Source organism: Mustela nigripes, chromosome 1, assembly GCF_022355385.1.
Source record: "Mustela nigripes isolate SB6536 chromosome 1, MUSNIG.SB6536, whole genome shotgun sequence".
Lineage (NCBI taxonomy): Eukaryota > Metazoa > Chordata > Mammalia > Carnivora > Mustelidae > Mustela > Mustela nigripes.
In genome coordinates, this window is record NC_081557.1 from 76,178,855 (window position 1) to 76,201,600 (window position 22,746).

General features: G+C 41.2%; 1 protein-coding gene across 1 annotated transcript in view; it reads right to left on the reverse strand.

Annotated features, from left to right (window-relative positions):
• Positions 1–19,524, reverse strand: part of LOC132019327 (beta-galactosidase-1-like protein 3) — a 45,889-nt gene extending 26,365 nt beyond the window's left edge. Inside the window, exons 1-10 of the mRNA XM_059402294.1 lie at positions 19,479–19,524; positions 19,280–19,367; positions 19,001–19,126; positions 18,620–18,835; positions 12,591–12,659; positions 11,969–12,064; positions 10,825–10,933; positions 7,388–7,480; positions 5,856–5,937; positions 4,610–4,674 (exon numbers count right to left, since the gene is read on the reverse strand). Of these exons, the coding sequence (XP_059258277.1) occupies positions 4,610–4,674; positions 5,856–5,937; positions 7,388–7,480; positions 10,825–10,933; positions 11,969–12,064; positions 12,591–12,659; positions 18,620–18,835; positions 19,001–19,126; positions 19,280–19,367; positions 19,479–19,524 (990 nt within the window). The remainder of the gene's footprint in view (positions 1–4,609; positions 4,675–5,855; positions 5,938–7,387; positions 7,481–10,824; positions 10,934–11,968; positions 12,065–12,590; positions 12,660–18,619; positions 18,836–19,000; positions 19,127–19,279; positions 19,368–19,478) is intronic.
• Positions 19,525–22,746: the final 3,222 nt, after the last annotated feature.

Sequence of the window (22,746 nt, forward strand, 5' to 3'; positions counted from 1 at the left end):
CAGAAGAAGAGAGAGAGAAGAAAGGAAATAGGTGAATAAGTAATGGCTGAAATGTTCTTTTGTCATTTTAAGATTTTTTTTATTTATATGACAGAGAGAGAACACAAGTAGGCAGAGAGGCAGGCAGAGAGAGAGAGGGGGAAGCAGGCTCCCTGCTGAGCAGAGAGCCTGATTTGGGCCTTGATCCCAGGACCCTGAAATCATGACCTGTGCCAAAAGCAGAGGCTTAACCCACTAAGCCATTCAGGGGTCCCAGCTGAGAATTTTCTAAAGTTAATTACAGACAGCGAACTACAGATCCAATCTGTGAGAACATCAAGCAGGATAAACTCTAAGAAACAAACCACACCTAAGTATATTATACTCAAGCTTCTGAAAACCAAAGAGAATGAGAAAATTCTAATGGCAGTCAAAAATAAAAATCACCTACAAAAGCCATAGATAAAAATTACTACAGACTTCTTATCAGAAACCATGAAAGCCAAAACAAGACAAAGCAAAATGAAAATCAACAAAATAGAATGGCACTTTAAAATGAGGATTTAGGAATATATTATTATAAGATATTAATAATACATATGAAGCAGTTCAGTATTTGAAAGTACTTTCAGATTAATTTAACATGTATTTTAAATCCTTGGGCAACAGCTAAAACTTTAAAACCTGAGAAAAGTAATTAGTCCATAGAGGAGACAAAATGTAATCATAAAAAATGCTCAATTAACTCAAGAAAGGGGGAAAAAGAAACATAAGTGCTTTTCAAAACAGAAAAAGAATTAGCAAGATGCTAGATTTTAATCCAACTAAATCAATAATAACTTTAGATGTGAATTATGTAATTATATCAGTTAAGAGGCAAAAACTATCAAATTAAATATTTTTAAAAGTAATACGTAATTATATGTTGTCTACATATATATCCACTCTACATAAAAATCCACTTTATATACAAATACTTAAAGAAAGGTAAAAAAGTAGTGCACCTTGGTGGCTCCGTCAGTTAACAGCTCAGGTCAGGATCCCAGGGTCCTGGGATTAAGCCCCAAGTCAGGCTCCCTGCTCAGTGAGAAGCCAGCTTCTCCCTCTTCCTCTGCCCCTTTGGCCCACCTGTGCTCTGTCTCTCAAATAAATAAATGAAGTCTTTCAAAAAAAGATAAAAAGTAGAAGGATCAAGAAAAATACATCATGCAATCCACTAACCAAAAGAAAGCTGGAATAGGTATATTTATAGTAGACTTCAAAACAAGGAAGATCACATTACATAATGAGAAAGGGGTGAATTTTCCAAGAAAATATAACAATTCTAAATGTAAATATAACTAAAAACAGAGCTTCAAAATACACAAGACAAAAATGGATAGATCTGAAAGGACAAATGAATAAATCCACAGTTATATATAAAGATATCAAAACTCTTCTCTTAATAATTGATACAGTAAGTAAATAGAAAACCAGTAAGAATAGAGATTACCTAAACAGTACCATCAATCAACTTAAGCTAATGGAAATATATAAACAAATGCAAAATACACATCTTCGCAAGTGTACATGGAACATTTACTAAACTGACGATGAGTCATAAAACAAACCTTAACAAATGTAAAAGCATAGAAATCATACAAAGTATATTCTTGGATTTTAACAGTATTAAACTAGAAATCAATAACAGAATAATATCTGGAAAATCTCCAAGGATTCAAAAATTAAGCAACATACTACTGACACATAAATAAGGATGAAGTCTCAAGGGAAATTTTAAAATGTTTTGAGCATTTTTGAAAATGAAAATACAACATATCAAACAGTGCATTCAGGGAAATTTGTAGCCATAAATGCTCATATTAGAAAAGAAAAAATTCTCAAGTAAGTAATCTCAGCTTCCACCAAACAAACAAAAAAACAATCTAGAAAAAGTAGATCTGATTCAGTCCAAAGGAAGCAAAATAGAAAAATGTCAAAGAGCAGAGAAGAAATCACTGAAATAGAAAACAGGAAGAAAATAAAGCAAATAAATAAATAAATAAATAAGGCCAAAAGCTAGTTCTCTGAAAAGATCAATAAAACTGATAAACTTTTAGTCACAATGACGGAGATAGAAAGAGAGGAGACAGGGTGCCTGGGTGGCTCAGCGGGTTGAGCCTCTGCCTTTGGCTCGGGTCATGATCTCAGGGTCCTGGGATAGAGCCCCGCATCGAGCTCTCTGCTCCTCAGGGAGCATGCTTCCCTCTCACTCTCTCTCTGCCTGCCTCTCTGCCTACTTGTGATCTCTCTCTGTCAAATAAATAAAATCTTTAAAAAGAAAAAATAAAAGGAAAGGAGACACAAACATACCAATATCAGGAATGAAAGAAGAGCCACCACCACTGACAACTAAGATTAGAAGGATATCAACAAAATATTACAGACAACTCTGTGCCCATGAAGTCATAAACTTAGATGAAACAGAACAGAACAAATCCTTAAAAGACACAAATTACCAAATTTGCTCAAGAAGAAATAATTCTAAATTATGCTACATCTATTAGAGAAATTAAATTTCTGGTTAAAAGTCTTTTTAAAAAGAAAACTTCAGGTCCAGATGGTTTCACTGGTGAATTTTACCAAATATTAAATAAGAAATGCTATGGATTCTATACAACCTCTTCCATAAAATAGAAAAGGAGGGAATATTTCCAAACTCCCTTTATGAGGCCAGCATTGCCCTGGTTCTAAAATAAAGACATCACAAGGAAAGAAAACCAAAGACCAATGCCCCTATGGAGGTAGAAACAAAACTTCTCAGTAAGACATGCACAAATTGAATTCATTGGAATATAATACATCACAATCGAGGAGGTTTAGTCCCAGGAATACAAGACTGGATCAATTTTCAAGACCCATGTTTAGCCATATTAGTGTATGAAAGAAGAAGGACTTTGTTTATGACCTTAGACATAGGATACAAGAACGTGATCCTCTTGGCCATCAAAAGGAATGAAGTACTGATTTATGCTATAGTACAGAGGAACTTCAAAAACATCAAGCTGCATGAAAGAAACCAGATACAAAATACTAGATCATGTATGATTCCATTTATATAAAATGTCCAGAAAAAAAACAAATTTATAGAGATGGAAAGCAGATAAGCGTTTGCCTTAGGCTGGAGATGGGAGCAGGGGATTTAGCACAAATGAATGTGAGGAAACTCTTTAGATTGTGGTAGTGGTTGTAAAACTCTACATCTTGGATTGTATACTTACAATCAGTAGATATAATGGTGTATAAATTATATTTCAACAAAGTTGCTTTAAAAAAAGTGACAATCAGAGAAAGACAATTATCATATGGTTTCACTCAAATGTGGAATGTAGGAAACAGTGCAGAGAATCATGAGGGAAGGGAGGGAAAACTGAATGGGAAGAAAACAGAGAGGGAGCAAACCATGAGAGACTCTGGACTCAAGAAAACAAACTTCCTCAGGTTGCAAAAGGTCACGTGGGTGGGGGAACGGGGTAACCAGGAGATGGGCATTAAGGAAGGCACGTGATGAGCACTGTGTGTTACATGCAACTAATGAATCATTGAACACTACATCAAAAACTAATGATGTACTGTATGTTGGCCAACTGAATTTACATAAAATAGTAATGATAATAATAATGTAAAAATTTTTCAATAGTGACAAGAGAAAAAGAACCAACAACAACAAAAAAGAGACTTATTACAGCCATTAATAACTAGATAGCCATGGATCCAGCCCTGGCAGAGTCCCTTCCATTTATTAGGTCAGATGTGTAGAAATCAGTGAGAAGAGGAAATATGATTAATTCTTCCTTAATTACAACTTGTGTAGAAGGGTGTAAGGTACTTGAGGAAGCACCTTGGGATGTTCTGGCCAAGTGAGCAGTTCGCCCCATACTTTGCAGTACTGAAGAAGGCCTTCCTGCCTAAGGGAGAAGAACAGTGCGGGCTGAGCCTGGCAACAGGTTTGGATATTAACCTAGGCACAAAGGAGACCCAGGAAAGTGTGTTAAGCAGAGGAAACCATAATCAATTTAGTCTTTAAGAGCTTGATCCAGCTGTTCTGTGAAGAAAAGATATAATCCCCAAAGGCATAGTCTATGATTTTTCCATCTTTGAAACTATCACAAGGGACAACCCACTGAGAGGAAATAGGAGCTACTCAATCCATGGCTGTTAGTGAATTCATGTACATCCGTTATTCACTCCCATAGTTTGCAGTCTGGCTAAAATAGGCTGACTCCAAGAAAACTAGGTATGAGTCCTCTCTCAGCAATGTATATAGCCCATTTCTGAACTCTGTCCTTGCAGGGGAAAAAGAACATCATCTCCCTTTGATTTACCCCACATAATTCCCTCACCTTCGCTCTAGTCATCTCCATGAGTTGCTTCACTAACAATGGTGATAGAAGCAGAACTTGCTCTTCATTCCCCGTGACAAAAGGCATGAATTCCCCAAATTGCTTTGGAACCCAGCTGAGGCTCTGGGGGTTGCAGGGAAGCAGGGGTTTCCTTTCCAGGCCTGTTCTTATTGAATACCAGCTGCACAGGCTAAGGAGGTTTGGGCAGGCAAAGGAGGAAAGACTCTTCATCTCTAAGACATCCTTACCTGCAGCTGGGAAAGCTGCTCAAAAGCACTCTTCTCAAATTTGTCCATATTGATGGGGGCCAGAACTATAGAGAGAAGAGACAGGTGCTGCATGAGGTACGGTGCCAGTGCCAGCAGGGGGAGGTTGCAGGCCCACACCCTGCACACAGAAGGAAGATGTGCTAAGTTGGAAGGATAATGGGACTCTACTCATAGTCCATTTTGCAAAGTACAAAGTGTTGCCATCTATGTCCTCACATCACTGGACACTTGTAAGGACAATGCAAGATAAGAAGGGCAGTTAAAATTAATCACATTTTGGGGCGCCTGGGTGGCTCAGTGGGTTAAGCCGCTGCCTTCAGCTCAGGTCATGATCTCAGGGTCCTGGGATTGAGTCCCGCATCGGGCTCTCTGCTCAGCAGGGAGCCTGCTTCCCTGTCTCTCTCTCTGCCTGCCTCTCTGTCTACTTGTGATCTCTCTCTGTCAAATAAATAAATAAAATCTTTAAAAAAAAAAAATTAATCACATTTTGTGTAGAGAAGTAGAATAGGCCAAGATCATACAACCTGATTAGACCTAGGAACAGAATAGAAGTTTCCTGATCCAAATTCAGCATACTTCTCACCAAACCATCATAATGAGGGGGAAGAGCCACCAAAGAGAAAGGGAAAACAGCAATATATGGAAGTAACAGGTCTGAAATAAGGACTGCCTAACAGATATGCCCCTGGATTCAAATGACTGCTGATAATACCTTGGTCGTTTTCCTCACTATTGTTACCTTATGATTCTGGTCTGAACTGTTCTGTTACCTCACTCTCTAGGATGAACTCCACTCAGAGTCCACAGTGACCTCCAGCTATAAGATCCCAGGACTAGAACTTGGCCTATGCCAGCTTCCTGACACATGTGTTATCTTCTGATTCTCCATGTAGCTCTCCATTGGAAGAGTTTTCTCTTAGAAGACCTAGATTCTAAGCCATGCCCAGCACCAATCCAGATTCTTGGCCCATGGAAAGATTATGAAAAGGGTACTGAGGCCATAAGATCTTGATTACAGCTCTGTTTAAAGACAACATGAATGAGGGAAAGAGATACGGTTTTTGTGAGCTCTTCACTTGGACCTTGAGTCCTCTTCGGTATCAAGTTTCTGGAGTTCTCTTCAATGTACATGGGAAAAAGAGACATCCAAGATATACCTGGTTCAAGATTCAAGCTGGCTGGTGAAGAGCTTCAGTTCTTCCTTAAAATATGTCTAAATTTGTACCTCCTTTTATGTGGCCTTTTAGCAGATTTTCTGCTTCATCCGAGGTCATGAGCAGTTCCACAATCCCTCTTTTCAGCAGGGCCTGTGGAGAAAACTGGACAAAATGAACCTACTTCCCTTACTCCCATAAGAAGAAGGAAACATAAGGAAGTTAGGGAAAAAAATATAGCTTGGGCTCATTTGGGCAATGTGTGAGCTAGAGAGAAAGGTTTGAAGTTTGAGTCTGACCATCTGCAATTCAGTAAATTATGGGAACCTTGGTCTCTGTCCCAGCCTATGTTGTTCCCAAGGATGACCACAAAGGTAGCTGAGTTACGGGCTCTGCCAGCCATGGACATAGCCTCAAGAGAACAAACACAAGGTTAACGTTTATGAGGAAGCACTTGAGGGAGGCTCTAAATCCGAGAGAGAGAGAGAGAGAAATGAAGCATTTTGTGCATGAAGGGAAGAGGCCAAGGCTGTGGGGACCACAGATAAACTTTATAAAACTTGCATCCTAACTGGATACTCAAAGGAAGCAAGGAAGTCTGTCATGGCTTCAGGGAATAGGGGGAATCTAATTTGCAAATTGTATTTACTAAGGGCTGAGGAGCAGACAGATGGCCAGAGGGCAGGAGGACCCTATCTGTGCATTTTACATGTTCACTGAGCCATGTCTAGGCCTGACATGGAAGTCAAGTAGTAAATCTGGAAATCAAGAAAACACAACGCTAACAGAATGAGATTGATTTGATGGGGGTCTAACATGATGCCCCTGAGAAAAGTTAGAAGGGGGAATCGTTCTAACTTGTCCAGCCCTAGAGGCCATAGCTGTATGGCAGGAGCCAGGATGTCCAGGGAGCCCGGCCCTGCCCTCTTTCCCCTTTTGTCACCTACTCACTCTTCCTTGCCCAGCTGGCAGCTCCTCCCCACTCTTCCCCACTGCTTTCCAGGTCAGCCCACCCAAGGGTCTCTGTGTGGACACAACTAACATGCAACCCCACATTCTGCTCAGCAACCTAAGGAGGAGGTCCAGGTTACAATCGAAACTCATCAGCTTCTTCACTGTGGGAAATCAGGGACAGGAAGGGGTCTGACCCATCAGAAAGGCAACCAGCCAAGACTCCAGTCATTTCCCGGCCTGAGACATTCCCCCCATGGAGGAACAAAGACAATAGAAGAAAGAATGTTAACACTACAGGTCAGAAAGCTGCAGGATGAGAGCCATCGACATTAAATTCATGAAGCATTATTTGTTATGGATGTAAATTTACCAGCCCCCAGATTTAAGGGGAATTATGGGTCACAGAGATAAGAACAGAAAGGAATAATCTCTCCACATCATGTTTTATCTCCTAAGAAAGTTATCTGAGTACATCCTGACAACATTGCCGACTCACGGAGACTCTGAACTTGATTTCACATATTCTCATCATCCATAGCACCTACCACAGGGTCACCTATGCAGCAGGGCCTCAAAAATGCATGCCTATAAAGGTGACAGAGTGAGGAAGGAAGGATGCAAATATGAGAACAAACCAAGTGTCTCTTACCTTTCGAACATAAAGCATGTAATCTTTATCCTTGGCAAATGAACCATATTCATTCTCCACCTGCACTGCAATGATGGGACCTCCCTTATGGTACTGAGAGACAAGGAGATCAAGGGGGAATGTAAAGTGACTGGTGGAAAAAGCCTGCAGTCTCCGAGTTTCCTGCTAAGATCACACACCTCGTGGGTGAGCTTTGATCCAAGTAGTTACCTCGTGTTCCTTTGGGGCTCCCTCTCCACCCCCGGGTCCTGGAGTCAGTCACCTCCAGGCACTCATCTATGCACAGAGGCCTGACTTCCCTAGTCTTTGGAGATAAGCAACTCCCACAGTTTTCCCTCTATTTCTCCTACTAATTATCTGCTTAAATATGAATCTCAAACCTACAAACTCCTCTGCTCGCATGCCTACCCTTTCACTTTCCCCAACAAATCAAAGAAGGAACACCCTTCGTCCCCCTGCCTTAGGATAATGCCACCACTTGTGAGCGGAGTCCCCCTTCCTCCTACTGCCTGCTCTCTGCCCTGTTCCCTCTACCTTCAACCTTCAACCTTTCCTTTCAAACCAACTGACCTCCAGTATCATGGAAACTTATTTGGAACCCTCATAGCAGAGAGGGAGAGCTCATGCACCCCAGGACTGTTTCTCCACCCACAGTTCTCTTGCTCTTTCCGTTTTTTTTAATATATTTGACAGAGATCACAAGTAGGCAGAGAGGCAGGCAGAGAGAGTCTTGCTCTCTCCTTCTTAAGAGCCCTGTGTCTTCAAAGAGTTACCAGTAGTCTACGCTCACTTTTCTCTGCATTCATGCTTTGTTCTGTTTGGTTTGGTTTGTTGCTTTGCTTTCTCACTTTGACTCCGCCCCCCAAACCACCATGTTAATTCTTCCCATGCTGTTGTGCCCCCTGTCATCAACAGTAACCTAGCTGAAATTATACTGAAATTGTAAGTTTTTAATGTTTAACTTAATCTTTCAACGTCCTTCCACACTCAACTGCAGAAAGAAGTGTCTCCATACTGAAGGCAGGGGGAGCTCTTGACAGCCTGACCACTTCAGCCCCCACCCTTCATCCGCCCTATTGCCTACAGGGTAACCGCCAATTGCAGAGTGAGGTATTCCCTTTTGGACAATGGGACAGGAAAGAATGAGGGTGTGTGGTGGGATTTCCTCTACAGCCTCACCTTTTCCCACTTTCCTACCTCACTTTCTATGCCCCACACCAGCTGAACTTCTTCCAGGTCTTCAAACTCCTCATTCCATTCCTTGCTCTCTGGTCTTTACCCATGCTGGAGACTCCTGACCATTGCTAATGCCTGCCCATGCCTCGGGTCACTGTTTAAGTTACTTTTTCTGGAAAGTCATACCCTGAACCTCCCTTCCTCTCCTGTTTCTACCCTATGAGGGGTGCCCTGCACTTCTCCTACTGTAGCAATTTCTCCTCATATTGGAAGTGACCATTTGCTTCCATGGGACAGGAACCATGTCTGTCCTTCTCATCACTGGAAGCTTAGTTCCTACACAGCACCTGGCACATCGCAGCTGCTTAGAATTCCTTGCTGAGTGAACAAAAGTATTCCACACTGATGAATTAAGAAAAATTGTTTGTACTATTGAATCATATCTTCTCCCCAACCTGAAGGGTGAGATTCCTAAAAACTGCATCATAAATTCACAGCTGACCTTATAAAACAGTGTTAGAAGAATAAAAGTCCCGAGTAAAATAGGAAAGATACTCTAAAAATTATTTAAATATAATACTTAAAACAATGAAGACAACCAGATAGAAAACCTTAAGATACTAACAATTTAGTAATAATAAGTCCTATAAATTTCATTTGCACTTGAAATTTCTTGCTTCTTAAAAATTTCCTAGGATCTCCTACCTCATGATTCCAGCAGGGAATCTGTAAATTCGCTTTGCTTGCTGCATCTGTACTGATGGTATGTGGCATTTGTACTTGTGCCTAAACTTCCAGGCAAACATTCAAAATCTTTCTAGTTTTAAGGCTTAGAGATTTTTGCCCCTGCATCTTATACCACCTATATGGCAGAAATGCAGCCAGAAACATAGGGTTTTCAGCCCTTCTAGTGAAAGACATGCCTCAACTCTGCCTAAGAGACTCAAGAGTTTAATCCTAATGATGATGTCTTCTTCCCCAGAGCACTGCTCATCTCTCCTAAAGCTGTATGGCAGAGACATTTTTCCTAATCTGTCTTTCCCTTTATTTTCATTCCTAATCTGCAATTTCTTTTCTCTAAAATTATTCTAAGAGTAATTCATAATTCACAATTGAGAATTAGTTACAAAGAGTTAGATCTGCATCATATTCCCCCCCCCAAAAAAAGAGTCTAAGATAATAAGCTATTGGTCTACTACCTAATAACTGGTTTTTATCCTTGCTCAAGTTTTATCAAGATATATGCTCTCAAAACAAAATTTATTTTTATTTAAATAACAACCATTGTCTTCTCTTGTTTGGAAGAGAGTTGTATTTTAAAAATCAAACATAATAACTGAATAATTGTTGCCTTGTAGACTGCAGGATATAATTTTTTTTTTTTTTTTAATCCCAGACTGGTCTGCATGCTATGGTTTCCTTGCATAGATCTGGAGACTCCATGAAGAAAGGAAAATACATGGTGTCTGTGCTCTGTGCATTTATGAAATGAAAACAAACTGAAATGTAAGCAAGAGTAAAATACTCATACAGGTACGAAAGGACATATGAACCAAGTTATGCATTATAGCATAAACTTGAAAAATCAAATTTCCATGATAAGTTACTAGTTAAATAAATTGTGATATATTCAAATTGTGGGGTACTATGCAGATATTAAAAAGAAAGGGTTTCAAAAATATATTTTTAATAAAAAAAAGTCCAGTAGGAATTGTGTATTTTTTTATGCAAAGGTATGCATAAATGCACATATATAAGTATAAGTGTATATATAAATAATTTGCTTCTATATGTGTACAGAATCTCTGGAAAGACACAAAAAAATCTGGCAAAATTGATTATCTTCTGAAAAGACAATTGAATGGCTTTGGCTCAAGGTAAGAGGGAAGAATTATTTCACCAAAAACTCTTTTATACTCTTGAGTGTTATCACCAAGGGCCTGTATTAACTATTTAAAACAACAAAGATAATTTAAGAGTAAAAATAAGCAGTATGACGATCAGTGAGCTTAATGAATATCAATTACATTCAGAACAATGACAACCACAAATGAACACCCTTTGTCAGTCCCTTGTATGATGTGTGACTTTCTAGAAACCTTGGAGTAAAGGGTGTACTTAAGATGAGGGTCTAGAATTGAAAATTGCAAGAATGTCGGCTTCAGTTCTCATAGAGACTGGGCATGGTCTATTCTGTGAACATGCCAGAAAAACAATTTTCCTAAAGCAAAGATAGGAAAGGAACAGAAAATTTGCTTTACCTGGAGAGGAACAACTCTGGAAATCAGGTGGTCAAAATACTTATCAACTGCTCCAACAAAGCCCTTGTAGGTTGTTCTCAATATCATATTGGGATCTTGCAGCAGCCAGCTGGGGGCAAAAGGAGACAAGCTCAGTGTCTGAGGTGGGAAGGTAGAGGGGAGGGTAAGTGGAGTGGGGCTTTGGCAGTTTTACAAGCTACTATCAAAACTTGTACTCCCACATCTTAACAAGAGGTAGTTTAACCTTTCATTGAATACTCTCCTCTATTCTTCGTCCATTCATTAAAAACATTTTTCTTGAGCACAGTGTATACACCTTAGGCAGAGGGTTGCATTTCCTCTAAGAGCTAAGACATCCAGCACAGAGCAGGAGCACATAAACCAGGAAGCACACCTCCAGATCATCTGTAAAGTACTGGACAGGGTTCCAGCTAACCATGAATTGCTACTTCTCTGAAGTACCCTCTTCCTTCAAGGTCATGCATTTTCTGCTCCTGAGCTGGGATGGGAGAAGGTGCTCATCTTGGAGGAAAACAATGCTTTTACCTGACAAAGGGAAGTAAAAGCTCACCTGGAGCAGAGCCATGGACTAAACGGCCAGTCCTGTCAGCTTGTGACAGTAACAGAGGAGCATTCTTGAATTCTCACCCTGAACCTTAGTTGTTTGCATTGACGGCAATCATCATAGATGAGAGAACAGGCAAAGAAAAATGAGAGGGAAGGCAGGGGATCCGAGGGCTCTTAGTACAGAGAATTTGGTTTTCCATTGATAAAATAAGAGAAAAATCAGACATTGTCAGAACTAGCCCATTCTTCACTGTCTAAAGCTTCCCTTCCCATTCTTCCCATCACAGGACAGAGCTGGGCATAGCTCCCTCCAGTGGGGAAAGAAGGCTATGATCATCCTGATGCTTTTCCCTCTGCACACTTAGTCACACACCCAGGGCACCAGGACGAAGTGTCATCTATAAAATGGGGATGACAAAGGCACATACACCTCACCATATTACTGCAACTGTTACCTGAGACGATGTATATAAAGCAACAGTAACAGTGCAAGACACAGAGGATGTGCTCATTCATTATTAGACTGAAGTTTTATGTTTAGTAAAGCCTCCAACTCTGGACTCATATCCCTGCTCACCTGGGCAAGCCCCCAAGGTCAATCTCACTGCAGATATAGGGTCCTGGACGCAGAATCACCCATAATCCAGTCTCTGCAGCCATCATCACAAAGGCCCTAGGGAGGTCAGTGTCAGCAACTCTCAAGACACAGAGAGGAGGGCGTGGTGGATAGCTCCACCACCAGCATCCCAAGGTGGTGGAGCTATCCAATCCCTCCCTCTCCCACCCTGCAGAGGCCCTGGGAGCTGGGTTCTTACCTGCTCCCAGCCCAGGACCTTCTGCATAACCCCACTGGGGACATGAGGATCAAAGGCATTAGACAGGGTATAGGGGAGTCCTAAGAGTGAACCAATGACCTTGCTACCATAGAGGGGCAAACCCTGTCCCAGTCTAGGTGGCTGGACCACACTGAAAAGCAGGGCAGACACTGGGGATTTGGTACCTCTGGGCTGCAGTGAAGAGGTCTGGGCTCAGAGGAAGCAGACCCAGACCCCTTGGAGTAACAGGTTCATGGACAGCATGTGGGTCCTGAGAACATAGTGCCCAACTAAAATGGCCTCATGGTTCCTAATCAACCCCAAGGAGCCATCTCTCTGCCTCCTCACCCCAGGCCACGCCATAGAAGCAGCAACAGCACTTACTCCAGGTCCAGGTTTCCAGAGAAGTCAAATTTGCCTCTTTCTGGCTCATGGAGGTTCCATGGTACATAGCTGTAATAGGGAAGGGGGAAGTACAATAAACATCTTCTGATTTCTTTCCTCTAAATTTGTAGGTCATCCCCAAATCCATGCCAACACCTGGGATAGTTCTATTTTGGAATAAGTAAGAGTTTCAATGGCAATTAAATCTGTATTACATGAACAATGATAATTGTCAATAGTTCCTTTCTTTATTACCCAGACTTGGTCCAAGCTACCAATAATCCTATGATTCTACATTCCTTGAATTTATATATAAATTATCCCACTCATCACCCCATTCTATGTAATACCCATTAAACATATAATGAAAAGGATAAAACCCTCAAATGCCCAAGAAATGTTTGCTAAGAACTAATCAAAATAGGAATGGAGGAGGAATTCCTATGAGGATAAAGGAGATGTAGTAAAGAAAATTGCCAGCTTTAGATTTAGCAAGAAGGAAGCTGCCAGGTACCTCCCCCTTTAGGGCTGAAACTGTAGGGACAAAAGGATATGTGTAAAATTTTTATTAGGTGCTATTTTTAATAGGTGACTGTCTTTTTTGTGTGTGTCACCAACAAAGTTCTTGAGCGTTGTGCCTCTAACTTCATGTTTCTCATCAGCTCTGTAGTTCTTATTACACAATTTTGTACAATGTAAACTTTTAAAATCCATATGTTGCATTGTGGTAGAACTGACTGTATTTAATATCTTTTCTTGTGAGGAGGAATGAAGAGTTGGTTTGCTAGAGACTTAAATATGCATGATAAAGTTGATAGCTATGCACTAAGAGAACAAAAGGGGAAAATTTTGCTAAATGATGCTTATAAGTGACCTACTTTTTAAAGGATACTGCTGGAAAAAGTTGAAAACAAAAAGATGGAAAATTATATAGATGAGGCAGAATTATTCTAACAATCTTAAATAGCAGGCAAACTGAATTTTAAGGCAAAAAAAAAAAAAAAATCCCTCACAAATAGATGTTGAAAGGCATCAAATTATAAGAAAGGAAATGACCCATCAAGAAAATATGGTAATCATTACCACATGCTCTCTATAACCATAGTTTCAAGTAAAGGAGGAATTTACTAAACCAGAGAAGAAAGGGATAAATCCACAGTCATAGTGGGAAGATTTAAACTACTTCCTCGAGAAACAAGGAAAATAACAGCAAAAACTAGAACACAAATGAAAGGCTGGGGATCTAAGAACAACACCGAGAACTCAGTACCCAAAGGTGGAGCACATACATTCTTAAAAACACGTGCAGCAGTCATAAAATACAAGATAAATCTCAACAAATCTCAAAAACTTACATCACGTAGTCCATGATCCCAAGACAAAGGCAACTACATTAGAAAACTATGCTTTAAAAGCATAAAAAGTAAAATAAATAAATAAAACAGAAAGCATATTCCCAAATAGCTGAAATATTTGAAACCAAATGACATTCAAAGTATTACACAACAAAATTTAGGGGATATGTAACCAAAGTAATAATTAGAGGTACACCCATATCCCTGAATAAATATATTAGAAAATGCAAAATCCTGGAAAGAAAATGAGCTAAATATTCAACTCAGAAGACAAAGAGTAAAGAAGCAAGTGGAGTGGGAAGTGGCGAAGGGGAGGTAGAGCAGAAGTAGGGGAATAGAAGAGGAAAGTACTAAATCAAATAAGGTAGAAGAAAGGAAATTATACATTACTCAGAAATTAGACAACAAAAAGATACAGAACATATTAATAAAGCCAAGCTAGCTCTGTGAAAAGAATAGACAAGAAAAAAAAAAAAGTCCCAAATACACAATATGATGTACAACTACCAAGAAAGGAAAATTTTTAAAAGTCCTAGTGAATCCAAAAGAAGAAAAAAAAGGAAAAAAGATCTACAGGATAAAAATAGTGTATACTCTAGCAGAAAAAGTAGTAGCCTTTCAATAAAGTTGAATCTTCCCTCACAACCACAAAAGATATTAGTCACAGAGGTTTTACAGGTGAAATTTAAGAAACATTCAGGATAAAGAGAATTCTTTTTCAAGATAGTTTGAGAGAAGAGAAAAAACATATAGTCACTTGAAGAGTTTATTACGACTCATATCAAAACTGAACAAGATACTAAGAGAAATACAATTTTAAATCAATTTCAATTATAATCATAAACATATATATCTGAAATAAAACACTAATAAATGAAGTCTAGCAGTGTGTGTGTGTGTGTGTGTGTGCGCGCGCGCGCATTCACATGTGCATGTCTCATGATTAAACAGAATTTATCCAGAGCTGTGGATTGGTTGAATATCAGAAAAATTGTTCATATAATTTACTACTTTAATAGAGTGAAGAAAAACTATATAATTTTTCAATAGATGTATAGAAGCCTCTCAGTAAAACTCAACAGTTATTTATTATTAAGTTCTTTATATATTAAATGAGCCAATTATCAATTTACGGCTTCCCAGCTTCAAATGTAGCCTTTATATCAGCTCTGCAGGAGTGGATGGGGACAGCCCTAGAAGCATTTTGTCCTTTGTAGTGAGTACCGTGCTTAGCCTTGCCACAAGAGGGTAGTGGAGAGACATGCAGGAGGAAAGGGGCTTCACTTCGGATTCCAATGCAGGTTTTGCATTTCTGTGGTCCTGCTAGGTCTGGTCTGTGGTATAAGTGGGTGAGGACATCTGGTGGTTCTTTGTTTTTTTAAATAATGAAAGCATTGTAAGTATAATCCGTAACAACCAATGTAGTATTACCCCAGAAAGGCAAGGGAACTCAACTATTTTTTGAATTAACATAATTAATATAGTTACAGATGTTAAACATTACATTAAATGCCCCATAGAGTTTTGCTAACACTTTTCTGCTCCTTCCCCTTCTATATTGTAAGTTTAAGCTGCTCAGAACTGTCTTTACTTTTTCCTGATGTTATTAATAAAATCCCCCAGCTTGACCACGAAGACAACATACCCTTCTGACTGCTGGTGACAAACATCTCATCAAGAAACAGAAAAATTAGTTCTGCTTCATAAAATGATAAAATGCCCTGCAGAGGGGACTTAAGTTTACAAGACTTCAAAAACGGGGTTGCAAAATGCTCTGAATGTCATCTTCAATCTCTAAGTGAAGTCCACAATTATGAAAGGCAGTTGAGCTGCTTAGCTCAGGTGCCTGACTGAATTTAAAGCACAGCTCTGCTAATCTACATAGACTTCAAGCAATTGCCTTCAACTCTCCCCACCTGAGTTTTCTCACCTACAAAAGACAGTGATCACACTACTCTCCACACACTATTGATATAGTGACAATGTGAATTAATATTTTCCAGGGATTAGAACATGCCTGGCTGAGTGTAAGTGCTAGAGACATGTTAACTGAATAACTAAACTGGTTGTCTTACCTTACAGTGTAGATGTATGTGGACTGGGATCTCCGTGTCCTGTCAATGGCAGCATTGTTATACTAAGGGTGGGCTCCTCTGCCTTTTCTCCAGCTCCAAAAACACATTCCCAGGAAGTTAACCTCACATCATTTCATGTGCACCTGTTACAGTGCTGCCTGCCATGGAATAGTTTCTTTAGGCTTACCCTATAACCCATTTTTATTGACTCCCAATTTTTTTAGTTTCAGGACTTTTTTAGAAATTGATTTGTTACGAAGGAATCTCCACTGTTCCTAATTCAAACGTGATTTTTGCTTCCAGCTGGTCATCTGTGCACAGACAGGAGCCCATACCTATACGTGACCTTGGCAGCACCCTCACTCACAACTTCATGGTCATACACTGAGAAGATGGTGGATGAAATGAGCAGGCTAGTTAAGCCCTCTATGCTTCTTTTTTTTTTTTAATTTTTTATAAACATATATTTTTACCCCCAGGGGTACAGGTCTGTGAATCGTCAGGTTTACACACTTCACAGCACTCAACAAAGCACATACCCTCCCCAATGTCCATAACCCCACCCCCCTTCTCCCAACCCCCCTTCCCCCAGCAACCCTCAGTTTGTTTTGTGAGATTAAGAGTCATTTATGGTTTGTCTCCCTCCCAATCCCATCTTGTTTCATTGATTCTTCTCCTACCCACTTAAGCCCCCATGTTGCATCACCACTTCCTCATATCAGGGAGATCATATGATAGTTGTCTTTCTCTGCTTGACTTATTTTGCTAAGCATGATACGCTCTAGTTCCATTGTCGCAAATGGCAAGATTTCATTTCTTTTGATGGCTGCATAGTATTCCATTGTGTATATATACCACATCTTCTTGATCCATTCATCTGTTGATGGACATCTAAGTTCTTTCCATAGTTTGGCTATTGTGGACATTGCTGCTATAAACATTCGGGTGCACATGCCCCTTCGGATCACTATGTTTGTATCTTTAGAGTAAATACCCAGTAGTGCAATTGCTGGGTCATAGGGCAGTTCTATTTTCAACATTTTGAGGGAAGCCCTCTATGCTTCTGTTACTTTCCCCCTGCATAGTGAGAATTACACTAGCCATCTCACAGGACAGCTAGTTGTAAAGATTAAGTGATTCTGTGAAGATGATTACAAAATGCCCAGCCATCAGTAGACCCTAAATACACATTACCTTTGTCAGTATACACCTAATCATGTTAAAGATCATGCTAAGTTTATCATGTTAAATGCATATTTAATCATGTTACATTTATATTTAAGTTCTTGTGATTTACTATAATAGATTTGCATTTCTTTTTTTGCCATCATAATTGAATGCATATACGTCCATGCATTGGGATAGGCATTTTTCACATAAACAAGGCAAAGGTTTTATCTCATTTAATCAATACAAACTTATGAAGCAATTTTTATTTTGCCACATTTATAGATGAGGACACCAGAGCCCTGGGATGTGATGTTTGGAGGCAGAGCTGGGACCCAAGACAGGTCTGTCTGAGTCTGCAACCCTATGTTCTTAATCATTAAGCTACAGTATTCATTCCCTTAATGCCATTAAATTTAACTTCAGTGATACTGGTATTTCCTTTGATGTGTTCATTTTTTTGACACTACTATTCCTTTTCAAACTCACCTCCATATACACAAATAATTGTTTTTAAAACACCGTGTACTGGGGCGCCTGGGTGTCATAGTTAAGTGTCTGCCTTTGGCTCAGGTCATGATTCAGTGTCCTGGGATTAGATGGAGCCCCATGTTAGGCTCCCTGCTCAGCAGGGAGTCTGCTTCTCCCTCTGCCCCTCCGCCCCCGCTTGTGCGCGCTCGCGCTCTCTCTCTCTCTCTCTCTTAAATAAATAAAATCGTTTAAAAAACACACCTACATGGGCACCTGGGTGGCTCAGTGGGTTAAAGTCTCTGCCTTCAACTCAGGTCAGGATCTCAGGGTCCTGGATCAAGCCCCGCCAGAGCCTGCTTTCCCTTCTCTCTCTCTGCCTGACTCTCTGCCTACTTGTGATCTCTCTGTCAAATAAATAAAATCTTAAACACACATACACACACACACACACACACACACACACCTTATGGGGGTGCCTGGGGGCTCCATCATTAAGCATCTCTCTTTGGCTCAGGTCTGATCCCAGCGTCCTGGGATCTAGCCCCACATCCCACTCCCTGCTGGGCAGGAAGCCTGCTTCTTCCTCTCCCACTCCCCCTGCTTCTGTTCCCTCTCTTGCTGTGTCTCTCTGTCAAATTAATAAAATCTTTAAAACACATGGGTGCGGGCGCACGCACACACTCGCCTTATGTATTTAAACTGAGAGCTCCTAAGGGACCCAATGACCGGCTCATTAGAGAGATTACTACAGCAATCCCTTAGGGCTTCTGTCTTTCTCTCATTAACCCCTATCCAAGACTGTGACCACAGCCAACTGAGTGTGAGGTGTGACCCTTAAGTTTATCAGACACATGCTAGAAAAGATTAGGGATCCCAAATCCAGAGGTCCTGCACCTGGGTGCAGGGGTTAGGAGTCCCTGAAGGTAGCAAGTTCACAGAGGAGTAGAGAGCCAGCACTCACGTGGTAAGGGTGTTGAAGCCACAGGCCTTCAGCTTCAGCAAGCGGTCCCTCCAATACTCCCTGGGCACCCGGAAATAGTGGATGGAGCCCCCAAAAATCAGGAACTTGTGACCCCCCAGGGTGAAGTATGGCTTCCTTCCGACTCTGCTCACAGTCTCAAGTCCCACAGATCGGTCCTTCAGCGTGAGGGGGGTCAGGTGAGACCAATTAAACGTGCTGAGAGAGAGAGAGAGAGAGAGAGAGAGAGAGAAAGAGGACAGGCCGCCATAGCTTCAGTGGAAAAGAAGTTCTGGCGGCAGGACAAGCTCTAAGCATCCCGCTGCTATTATCTTCTCCAAGAAAGGAAAACCCTCCCCTTCCCCCACTCAGGCAAACACCTACCCGGCTGGGTGTAGCTGTGCATTTGCATATATAAGACCCTCTTTATCTTTCACTCGGGGAGCAAAACTTGCTAAGATAAGTGGCAGGAAAAAGATGCTCAGGATTCTTTTCCAGGAGAGACACCGGCTGAAAGGAGAAAGAAAAAGCAATGACCAGTGGGGGGAAGGCACTGGACTCGTCAAACTGTAAGGATTAAAATGCGACTTCAGCATTATAAGAGGCTCACATCTAGGTAGGTCCTCCAGGCTAGCCTAACGCGCTGAGAGACTGTGGCTTTACCTGGATCCACGGAGGTCCCCTGTACCACAGTCCCCTGTGGCTGCCGCACAGCCCACCTCAGTCCCGACAGAAAACTGCGGACTCAGCCCTAGAAGCCCTCAGCCAGGAACGGAACAGGACAGGCGTGGGAGCTGGGGAAAGGGGGTCCTGGGGCAAGGTGGAGGAAGGGATAAGGGGTTCAATGAGAGGGGGAGCACACCATCCTCCAGGTTCAGAAAGGCTGCAGTGTCCGATCCCTGAAGCATTTTTGTCAGCGTCTACGCGCTGATCTTCTTCTCTCGGGGATAATGGGACAGACTCTCCCGCAGAGCTCGGGTGTATCTAAGGTGTGGGCAGAAGAGCTGGAGGAGCGAAAGCTCGAAAGGCGAGTAGATAAGGAGCGGCTCCAGCAGATAGGAGGACCCAGGGGCAGTCCCAGTCCAAAGGGGCCCTTGCTCCACGTAATGGCCCCGGGGCCCAGCCAATAAACTGTAGATGACCGGGTGGCTAAGAGAACAAGAGAACGGGGAGAGAGGTCTAGCAGGCCCTCTGCCGGGAAGTTACCCAGCAGCCGCGCTAGGCGCGAGGGTCGCGGGGAGCCTGGAACAGCGGGCTCGCTGCCGGCTGCGCTGTGGCGGCAAGGTCACCTGAAGCGCGGAGGGGGGCCCATCACGCGCCGCCCGCGCTGCTCCCGCCGCCTCTCCGCAGACCCAGACGCTGAACACCGGAGTGGGGGAACCTGCCAAATAGTGCCAAGGAGGTCTCGGGCTCTGCGGGGGCAGGAAAGACAGAGCACCGCACTGGACCCAGCGTGTCGGAACTGCCTGGGTGCGCAGATGACTTTCAACTGGGGCGAGTAATGTGGGAGGGTCTTGAGCTATTGGCCATGACCTTGGTGTTCCTATACTGTTGTGTCACCAGCCAGCTGGGAGGGAAACGCTGCGATAAGTGGGAGTGAAAAAAGGCAACTTGGCCTAAGCGTGTTCCGCAGGTCGACAACTGTGCTGAGTGCCCCTCTGGCTGCAGACAGCGCGTTCAAACCAATGGACGGAGTGTTTTGAATGGGTAAATGGGTAAATGCCAAAATAAAGGTTTCACAGGGCGTAACAGAAGTGCAGATGAGGGACACAGGTTACCCTGGAGGAGTATAGTTTAACCAAACCGAGTCTGTAAATTAAGAGAATTACCAGAGCAAAGAAGGGAGTGCTGTTCCTATCAGTGAAACAGTTTGAAAGTATTCACCTAGGATACGCAAGAAGTACAGTTTGGAATTCTTTGGTTACAAAGTAGCAAGAGATGGGGCTGGAGAGATCAGATCAGGAGGAGGCAGGCCAGGGAGGGGTGTGAAGGCAATGAACTGCTTTAGTTAAGCCTCTTTCCAGAGATTTCAAGCAGAAACTAAGTAATTTTCTGGAGATGAGGAGCCTGTAAGGTGTAGGCTAGATGGGAGACAGACAAGTCATCCCAATAGACCTGGTGATCCCAGGATAAGGGCTGGAATTGTTCTCATGGTGTTTAATATTAAGCAAGAGGACAGAGTTGATTTAAGAAAACTTGGGGAGGTAAAACTGGTAGCTTTTGATAAGTGATTGGATGAGGCAGGCGATACAGAGAGAGGAGTCTGGGACGACACTGTTTCAGCCTAAGTGACTGGGGTAGATGGTGGTGACATTTATTGAGATGAGAAACACAGAAAGTGACAGAGGTTTGAATAGACAGAACACTGATGAACCCATCTTGGAATGTGCTGGGTTTGAAGTCCCTGTAATGAAGAGAAGTCTCCTTGCTTTTTCTCTCCCATTTGAGTGAAGAAAGCCTGTGGCATCAGGTTGAAATTAGGACTATAGTTTTCAGAAAATATGATGAGTTTTCTTCTCTTGTCTCATTCATTACAGGTATATATATATATATATATATATATATATATATATATTCTGTAGATTATCCATCTCTTTTCTCATTCTTAGGTTGGAAGCAATGGACTTTTGGGTCTTTATACATGTTACACAGAAGCATATTTTTCTTCTTTGAATATACCGTTTTATAAATTTGGTTTTAACAGCTACAAACCTTTATTCTTCTTTGCCAAGATTTTAAAAACTATTCTAGGGCTGGTGCCTTTCCATATAAAATGTAGGATAAGCTTGTCTCTTTCTACAGAAAGCCATGCTAAAATTTGGATAGGAATTGCAATCGACCTACAGATCCAATTGTGGAGACTTGACATCTTTACAATGTTGACTCTTCAAATCCATGAACATGCTATGTGTTTTTATTTCTTTTGGTCTTCTTCCACTTTTTTAAACCAGAATTTTGTGATTTTTTTTCACACAGATCCTACGCATATTTATACCTCAGTGTTGCAATTTCCTTTTTGTGATTTTGAATGTTATTATATTTTTAAGTTTGATTTCAGTATGTTCAGTCTTAGCATCTGGAAATGCCATTAGGTTTCTTGTATTGATGTTGGATTCTGTGACCATGGTAAACTCACTGATTAATTCTAGGCAGTTGTTTTAGGAATTAAAAATCCAATTCCTTGGGATCATGTCATCTACAAATACAGTTTTATTTCTTTCTGTTATCTAATTGTGCAGCTAGAATTTCTGGTGCTATGTTGAGTAAGAGTAGTAAGAGCTCAATCCTTACTTTGTTCCTAGACTTAGATTAAAAAAATGTTCAGTCTTTCACCATTAAGTATGATGTTATGTGTGGGGCTGTGTATATCTTGTTTATCAAGTTGAAGTAGTTTTCTCTATTCCTAATTTGCTGAGAGTTTTTATTATGAATGGTGTTGAATTTTGTCGAATACTTGGATCCTGTCTTCATTTTTTACAGCATTACTATCCTAATTTTCTTCCTGAAACATATTTTTGCCAGATACAGAATTTGCAGGTATGTAATATTATGTGATATAATAAGAAATATATATTTGGTCTTCATTCCCAGTTCCTGCTATACAGCTCCTAAAATATTTTGAATTTCCAGAGTGAAAGAGAGCAGAAGAGCATTTTTTGTTATTCATAACAAGCCTTTTTCAAGCTTGTCTGAATTTATATTAATGAGGTAACTTTTGGAAAGCCCCTCAGGATGAGGAGGAACTGGTTTCCAGGGGACTGAACCATGTGATTAGAGAGTTGAAACTTTCAGCATCTGCTCCTCCCTCCCCAACTCTGACCTCTGGGGACAGGAGAGGGGCCAAAGGTCAAGTTAATTACCAATGGCCAGTGATTTAATCAATTGTACCCATATAATGAAGCCTCCATGAAAACCCTAACTGAAGGGGTTCAGAGAGCTTCCACGTTGATAGACATATGGTGAGGTGCTGGGAGGGTGGTAAGTCCAGAGAAGATATGGAAGCTCCATGCTCCTTCCTCATATCTGGCTCTATGCATCTCTTCCACCTGGCTCCTTTGAATTGCATCCTTTATAATATTATAATCAATTGGTAAACCTAAGTGTTCCCAAAGTTCTGTGAGCAGTTCTAG